Source organism: Silene latifolia, chromosome 10 (assembly GCF_048544455.1).
Source record: "Silene latifolia isolate original U9 population chromosome 10, ASM4854445v1, whole genome shotgun sequence".
Classification (NCBI taxonomy): Eukaryota; Viridiplantae; Streptophyta; class Magnoliopsida; order Caryophyllales; family Caryophyllaceae; genus Silene; species Silene latifolia.
Window position 1 is genome coordinate 15703595 of NC_133535.1, and position 9269 is coordinate 15712863.

A 9269-nucleotide genomic window follows, 5' to 3' on the forward strand; every position below is an offset into this window, starting at 1 on the left:
AGACAATCTTTTGAGCTGATAATTCTTCTCTGGGATTTCCAACAAAGTACATGGCTATTGTAACTATAAGGAAGCTACAACAGTCATTAACAGTTTGTTCAATCCCGTTTTCATCTTCAAGAATGATAGAATGATTAAGAATTGCTAATTGATCTTGAAGAGTTAGGGAATTATCCCACCAATTCTTCAATTGTCCTGTAAAATCAGAAACAAGTTTTCCAAATACAGCTTGTTCAGTATTAACTCTACCGGTTTTATAGGCAACCATAGCCATACCCATTTATTGAAGTGTATTGAGAATTTCATATTTAGATTTTCCGTCTATGTTCCACTCATGAATTGTATCAGGATGATATTCATGAATAGGGAATTTAGATCGTTCTTCATATTGAATATCAGGAGGAGTTGGTCTAGGATAATAGTTTCTTGTGGAGATATTTTTCCAATACCGTCGTATTTTATTGATATTTGGAGTTTCTGAGAATTGATTTTCTATTTGAATAATTTGATCGGAATCTTCAGATTCGGAGGTTGAAATAGAATCAGAATTCCTTGTAATAACGCTTATTTGCTTAGGAGGTGTTTCATGTGATGATTTAGAAGAATTTGATGAACTAGATGCTTTATTTAATAAAGAATAGGGAAGACTTCGAACTTTGAAATGAGCTTGAGATGAGATTTCATTAGGAAATTTTTCTAATGAAACTTGTTTTTGAGGGAAAGGTTTCAGTAGGTCAGATGACCTTGTAGAGTCCATCTTAGTAGACATATGGTCTACTTGATTGGCTATTGAATGCAAGGCTTGATTTGTGTAATTGTTTTGTTGATATATTTTTAATATATCATCTACAATTACTGGCTCGCTAGCTTGATCTTTTCGACCGACTTTGAAGGGATTAGCTGTAACTTCTTGTTCCTTTATGGAAAATTTAATTGGAGCAAGAGGAGGATGAACAGAAGTAACTGTTCTTCCATCCGCCATGTTCCAAGTTCTTCTCAATTGAGTTTGAACTTGTATATGAGATTGTTCATAAGGGTTTTCTATACCCTTGTTATGACAAAAGAGAGAAAACCAAGTGAAAAAAGGTATGTTTAAAGAATGATGATTCATATCTTCATACCAAATTTCCCTTATTTGACTTTTAAATTCTTCTGGAAACGAAAGAAACCATGATTTCTTTTGAACATTAACAGGAGAATTAAAGTCTTTTCTTAGATAAGTCTTATCTATCTCAAAATCTTCCTTAAGCATATTAATAGATTGGAAGTCCGATGCTGTTGGAGATTGAGGAGGAGATGATGTGGCTTCATATTCTGGAAGTAGAGATTTAAAATGAATTTTATAATTGGAATTTTGCAAATCAATTTGAGAGCATGATTTTCGTGGAGGAATGTATCTTGGAATTGAAGTAGAAGATGAAGATCCTTCTCAAAAAGAGTTGAATCTCATAATGACCCTTTTATCATCTTCAATAACTTCATCCAAATCTTTTTTGAGCATATTAGGAGTAGGACGCTCCTTAATAACCTGGAGTTCCTCAGGGATAGTTATTTTATCCCATAAAAGAGTGTTGGCAGTAGTAACTAAAGATTTAGTTCTACTGTCTTTTGAATGAACTTCCAAGAAAATAGTTTCTTCTTTGGAAGAGGGTTCATGAATGAACTTGGGATTAACAGTTGAGGTCATCCACTTGAAATAAATTCTAAAGACAATTGCAAAGTTCCTTGCAAAATCTTTGAATTTATTATCTTGAATATGAATATCAAGAATCGAAGAATCTTGAATTAATGGATCATGTAAATCAATTGAAAAATCAGGAAAACAATTGAAATATACAGGTCCATTACACACATTAGTTTGTATAACAGCCAATAATGAATCCTTATATGACCTTAATCTATTATCTCTTAAAGCCATAAATAAAGGACAATCGACACCTTTATGAACTAAAGGTTTGACTGCTACTTGAACTAATCCAAAATGAATGAATCTATATTTTTTTTCTGTATATAGCTTTGAATACTTGTATGAGAAACCAAGTGCAATGTTTCGATAGGATTACAAATGCTTCGAGTCTCTTCATGAGTTCGTATTGAAAAACCAGTTTTGAAATCAAATGATCCTATTTGATATATACTAGTTGGATTTTCTCTGGGAATATCCCAATTTGAAAAATCAACGGGAACATTGATTTCATTGCTTTGAACTATTGTTAAATCTCTACTTGTTCCTACTGGAAATGCTTTTCTTAGCCAGTTTGCCATAAAAAGGTTTTCACACACTAATGAATGCAGACTTTATGCAGACGGGAACAGTGGGACCACCCTACCAGGAACACCTAGACACGGCTTACCAACGAACTTATCAGGGCTGACCAACACCTTACCAACACCTACCTAAAGGTGACAGACCTTGTATGCTTTGAGCCTTAAAATGGCTCTGATACCAGGGATAGAGGCTCAGGTCAGAGACGAGTAAAGAAATGAAAACAGAACAAAGTAAATGAAATCAAAAAAGATTTTGACCAACTTAATTTTATTAAAATATAACTTTTGATAACTTACAATGTTTGAATAAGTAATTCAGACTAGGAATTACTACAGGAGATCTCGAGTTACAATCTAAAACAAAATTATTTGGCTTGAGGCCTATTTCCTTTGTTTTGCAGAAAAACTCGATGCCTGATATGAATGCTGATGTTGCCTTTTATAGTCAGCTTCAGAGATGACTAGAAAAGTAACTCAAGTGTGTTGTTGAATTCTGATTTGCAGGTTGATATGGTCCGTTGCTTTTGAATTATGGAAAACAGCTGTCTTGGCATCTTCTGGAAAGTGACCAGCTGTCCAATTTTTGCACGTACTTGGATTAGTGCTCTTACTTTTGAGTTTGTCCGATGAAAATTCTTGGCGTTTGTTTGTGTTGACGGCATTCAAACGAGAATCAGATGAAACAAACAACCATGAATTAACTACCATTGGCAAAAATATTGTTAAAAAGTGCTCCAAATGTTCCTCTTGCTATAAAAGTTTTAGGAACTCTTTTGTATGGTCAAACAAAAGATAAATGGGAATCATTTGAAAAGAACCGATTACCTCACATTGAAACTACCAATAATCAAATTATGTCTATCTTAAAGCTCAGTTACAACAATCTCGAATCTTGTGTGAAGAATTGTTTTAGGTATTGTGCTTTATTCCCTAAGGATTTTAGAATGATAAAACGAGTTTTGATTAGTCTTTGGATGGCACAAGGATATATTGGTGATAGTGAGGACTATTTTTTTATCCTACTAAAACGGTGTTTTTTCCAAGATGTGGTAATAGATGAGTTAGGTGATATCGTATCATTTAAAATGCACGATTTAATGCACGATCTAGCTCAAGAAGTCGCAGAGGATGAGATTATTGTGGGAAATAGTCTGCCAAAAACCTTAAGCAAAAAAGTTCGCCAGTTATTTCTTGATGGGGAAGAATGGACAGAAAGCTCATTCCCCAAAGGAAATATTCGTACATGCTACATGTATACAAAGATCGACTCCCAATTGGTGAAACCTCTTATAGAAAATTGGAGTTTCCTTAGATCGTTACGCTTATATGTGCCAGATGCCGAGTATTTACCAAAGTCAATTTGTCAGTTGCTACACTTGAGGTATCTTGATCTCTCTGATAATATAAAACTCGAGAAACTCCCGAATTCAATTGCGAAATTATATAATTTACAGAGTTTGATTTTGTATGGGTGTAGTAGGCTGAAACAGTGACCAAAAGTTTTTTGCAAATTGGTTAATATTAGGCTCTTGAATATAGGTAATTGTGGTGGGTTGCCTTGCATGCCTTTAGGCATTAACCAGCTGACTAATCTGCAATACCTAACCCACTTTAAAGTTGGTAAAGTGAGTTCAATAGGGAATCAATTTGGAGGACAATTGAATGACTTAAAATTACTTGTTAATTTAAGGGGTGAACTTCGAATCAAGATCCACGAAAACCTCGTAAATAAGTTGGAAAATAAATGGGAAAGCGGTTATTTGGAGCACATTATGAATCTAAAGGTCATAAGGATATTTTTTAGTTATGAACCTAAATATGAAGCTCTGATCAAAAAGTTGAAGCCAAATCGTAATCTCATGCACTTTGAGTTGGAGTTATATTATGGTACTGAAATTCCAAGGTGGGGAAGAGCTCAGGATGACTGGTCAATCACTTTTCCTAACCTCGTCAACATTGAGCTTGGGCATTGTCAGAGGTTGCGCGGTATCCCATTGTTAAGTAATTTGAAGCATCTGAAAACCTTGTCTCTTTGGTTGTTGAATAATTTGGAGTACATGGAGACCAATGCAATTGGCGGCCGAGGCTTTTTCCCATCCCTCGAGTTTCTCAACCTCGTGGATTTGAAAAGGCTCAAGGGATGGTGGGGAGGGGTTGGTGAAAGTGATATGCCGCATTGGCAACCATTATTTCCTCGTCTCTGGACAGTGGTAATCCAATCATGCCCCAAGTTGACATCTCTTCCTCCTTGTCCGAGCCTAGAATCACTAGAGGTAGAGCGCATCAACAAGGCATTTCGGATATTACCAGCTCCTCAAGGATCTGCAAACTTACATGTGAGAGTAGATAGTGTGGGCTATCTCACCACTGTGCATACTACGCATCTAATTACCAAAATCGAGATACAAAACGATTATAAATTGAAGAGGCTATCGGAAATTGAGAAGGTGTTCAAGAGCTGCTCTTCCTTACGAAGCCTTGAGATTGAGAAATGCGCAAGGCTAACAAGTATTTCAGGAGCTTTGGAGCATCTCACTGCCTTGGAGTCACTAGTATTGATGGATATTCCTACTTTAGAGGACAACGCCGATGACATGCCTTGGAGATCCCTATGTCACAATCTCCGTTTCCTCTGTTTAGTGTCTCTTAGATCTCTGCAAATGCTGCCTAGAGGGATGAAGCACCTAACTGCCCTTCAAGACCTCCAGATTAGTGATTATAAATCGTTGAAAGGACTACTGGAGTGGATAAGCTGCTTAGCATCGCTTCAGTCCCTCTTGATCGTTTCTTTCCCCGGGCTCAAATCAGTAGGCACAATTCAAAACATCACTTCCCTTCAGAAACTTAAGATCCTAGACTGCCCAGACTTAAGAGAAGCATGTCAAGAACCAAGCGGCAAGGAGTGGCCCAATATTCGACATATCCCTCACATCTCCATCTCCCAGTAGACGGGAATAAATGAAGCTTGCTTAGACGTCATCTTTAGAAGGTTTATTTTATGAATTAATTGTTGAATTGTTTGATTTATGGTTGCTCCACTAGAGAGTACTGGTATTAGGGATGGCAGTGGGTCGGGGACCCGACCCAGACCCTGAGGGTCGGACCCTAATGGGTCGGGTATGTAGGGTAATATCCGTATAAAACCCTTTCTTTATAGGATTATAACGCAAATTTTATATGCAATTTATTGTCATAAACGAAATTAACAATGAAACGATAAAGATTAAGGAATAACCTTCGGTCCTAGTGCAATTCGGCAATGAGAGATCAAAGTAGACCTCCTCCTAATTGTTGCACCCAAGATTGTCCGAGAAATGCCCTTGTGCTAGAATGAATCCTCTAATTGCCTTGCAATATAGAGAGGATTGTTTTGTGTGTTTTGGTTGGATGTGAGATCCGTATTTTGAGAGGCAATTTTTCTCAAAACCCTAGTTTTCATACAAATGAAATGCTTAGGTTAACAAAAGAGGAGATGGCTCCTTTTGTCTATGTTTGGCTCGGCCAAACCGAGTGAGAGGGAGCCTCATGGGCTTTTTCATTTCCTCTTCATATAAACTCGTGGTCCGAATCCAAATTACTAAATGTATATGACACGGTCTAATTATAAATCGTCATCGGTTATCGGTTATTAAAGCATCAACTAATAAGACGGGTTAGTTGAATTATTAATACATGTCCGACAAAGACAATATCGTATAATTAATTTATTCAATATACATTAATCAAATATAAATCGTTTGTATTCAATTTTACGAATTAATCGTTTAATTCGTCTTAGCCATTTTTATTTAATCCGTATTAAATAAAATATCTCAACATCACATTTTTGACTAATTACTAGTCAAATAACTCGGACTAACTGGTTAGTCAAATTTGGCATCTACATGACTGTATTTTCATACTGTCACATCTCTCAAACGTATCCTATAGGTGTGACTTTTAGGGACCAGTTGATCACCGCCATCTGTATGACAATAACGTCAAACTTATCTAGCAAGCCAACCGTTATTGATAAACGTGGACCAACTGATTATGATACAAAAGTATACCCTTTGATCCTTTTAGAGATTTATAAGTCCTTGCACTAACTGTAAAGGACACCAGCCCCAACAAGCTCCCACTTGTCCGTACAAGTGTATGTGCAATGACGTTATCCGCACTAACTGGAGGACACAGCTCCAACAAAGACACAGCTCCAACAAACTCCCACTTGTCCGTACAAGTGTATGTGCGATAACCGATTCTCATATTCATTTAAAATTTCTCCCACTCAATGTAAAACAATTTGCAGATCCGGATCCGCAAAGGTCGTATTTTACAATCGATCTGTATCTAGAGTGGTTTCCCCGACTAGAGAGTAACTTAACTGATAAAACGAATTCGTATTCGAGCATGGCCATGCATTTTTCGATTCTGACTCCTCGAGTGGCCCTGAGAAATATCGAGTACCTGATAAAGGCTGAATATTTCCTTCAACTCGAACTCCTTCCGATCTAAGCACAAAGATGAAATGACCCGAAACAATCTACTTGGCCCCCTATTACGGATGACCGTGAGAAAGAAACCAAAGTCACCCAAAATCTGCCTTAGTCTCAAGAGACAATCGATAGTCAAAAGAATCGACTCTTAGGATCACCATGGAGGTCCTATCCACGACCTGGCACCGAATGTTGTAAAACATTTAGGACTCCACGTTGATGTCACAATTGTGTCCTACGAGATATCCGTATAAATCGCCTCTCGTGATTGGTCACCAACCTGTTGACTTATGGCTCGTTGAACCCACCATCAACCAACGTCACAAAATAATTACCTTGAGTTATCAGCTCACGTGGGTAATTAAGGACCAAAAATATTATGTTTGTTCAGTTCACTTTGTGGTGTTCAAATTTGTCGTACAAAACCACATGAAAAACAAAATATATAAATAATTATCAAAACGATGATGTCGTATAGAGTACAAAGGAGGATGAATCTAATCCATAAAAGAGTACTACAACTTAGGAACACGTTTAATTCCCATGGAATTAACGTGCCCTTCATGCTTATCTTGTCGTAATGGTTTAGTGAGAGGATCTCGCTATGTTATCATCTCAGTAGCAATCTTTTCTATCACTACTTCCTTTTGCTCCACGTAATCCCGGATTAGATGAGCTTTCCGTTGTACATGTCTAGACTTGTTGCTAGACTTTGGCTCCTTAGCTTGGAAGATGGCACCTCTATTGTCGCAATAGATGGTGATCGGGTCATTCGAACTAGGCACTATCGATAGTCCATGTAAGAATTGACGCATCCATATCGCTTCCTTTGTAGCTTCGACGCGGCATAGTACTCGGACTCGGTCGTAGAATCTGTTGTGATTTGTTTGGAACTCTTCCAGCTGACTGCAGCGCCATTAAGAGTAAAAATGAATCCAGACCGAGATTTCGAGTCATCACGATCCGTTTGGAAGCTAGCATCTGCAGAATCGGTTGTGCATAGCTTTTGTTCGCCTCCATAAGTCAACGCCCAATCTTTAGTCCTCCGTAGGTACTTAAGAATGTTCTTGACAGCCATCCAATGTGATTCACCTGGATGCTGTTGGAATCGACTTGTCATACTCAATGCATATGCCACGTCCGGACGTGTGCATATCATGGCATACATGATTGATCCTATAGCGAGGGCATAAGGAATCCGTGTCATGCGCTCTTTCTCTTCCGGTGTCTCTGGTGACTGAGACTTGCTCAAATGCACCCCTTGAGCCATAGGAAGAAACCCCTTCTTGGAGTTAGTCATGCTGAATCTCTCTAGGACTTTGTCTATGTAAGACTCCTGATCGAGAGATAACATCCGTCGTGATCTATCTCGATAGATACGGATGCCTAGAATTCTTTGTGCCTCTCCCAGATCTTTCATCTGGAAATGGTTTTTCAACCATACTTTCACCGAAGTTAAGAGAGGTATGTCATTCCCAATCAGGAGTATGTCATCGACATACAATATTAGGAAGACAATCTTGCTCCCACTCGACTTGATATAAAGACATGGTTCCTCGACCGATCGAGTAAATCCATTTTCTTTAATCACTTGGTCGAAGCGATGATTCCAACTCCGAGATGCTTGCTTAAGTCCATAAATGGAACGCTTAAGCTTGCACACTTTCTTAGGATGTTGTGGATCGATGAAACCTTCGGGTTGTACCATGTACAACTCTTCCTCCAAAAAACCGTTTAAGAAGGCGGTTTTCACATCCATTTGCCAAATTTCATAGTCATGAAAAGCGGCAATCGCTAAGATAATCCGAATGGAACGCAACATGACTACGGGTGCAAAGATTTCATCGTAGTGCAAACCTGGCACTTGGGTGAAACCTTTAGCAACTAGTCGTGCTTTATAGATATCTTGTTGACCTTCCACCGAATGCTTTATCTTGTAAAGCCATTTGCATTGAAGGGGACGAACCTTAGCTGGTAAGTCAACGAGATCCCATACGTTGTTCTCATACATAGAGTCCATCTCGGATTGCATGGCCTCAAGCCATAGCTTTGAGTCAGAACTAGTCATGGCACCTTTATAGGTTGCGGGTTCACTACTCGTTAAGAGTAGAACGTCATCTATGTCATGTTCCTCGACCATACCAATGTATCTCGTCATGCGGAGGAATAGAGACTCTTCCCGACCTCCTAGGTTCCTCCGGAATATTCACCGCAGCCGGGATTGAAGGAATTGGTTCCTCCAATGGTTGCTCGGTATTTGGTTCTGGAATCTCCGACAGGTCGAAGGTTCTATCACTCTTTGCATTCTCGAGAAATTCCTTCTCTAAGAATGTCGCACTAGCCGCAACAAAAACACGTTGTTCGGTTGGCGAATAGAAGTAATGACCAAGTGTTCCTTTAGGATAACCTATAAAGTATGTCTTGACCGATCGCGGGCCGAGCTTATCCTCGTGTCTCCACTTGACATAAGCCTCGCAGCCCCAAACCCGTATAAAGGACAAGTTAGGGACCGTTCCTTCCATA

General features: G+C 38.6%; 1 protein-coding gene across 1 annotated transcript; it reads left to right on the forward strand.

The window, feature by feature from the left end:
• Window positions 1-3353: 3353 nt before the first annotated feature.
• On the forward strand, window positions 3354-5216 carry LOC141607176 (putative disease resistance protein RGA1). Its single transcript, XM_074426537.1, has 2 exons — window positions 3354-3723; window positions 3808-5216. Exons 1-2 carry the CDS (start codon window positions 3354-3356, stop codon window positions 5214-5216), a joined length of 1779 nt encoding a protein of 592 aa, XP_074282638.1.
• Window positions 5217-9269: the final 4053 nt, after the last annotated feature.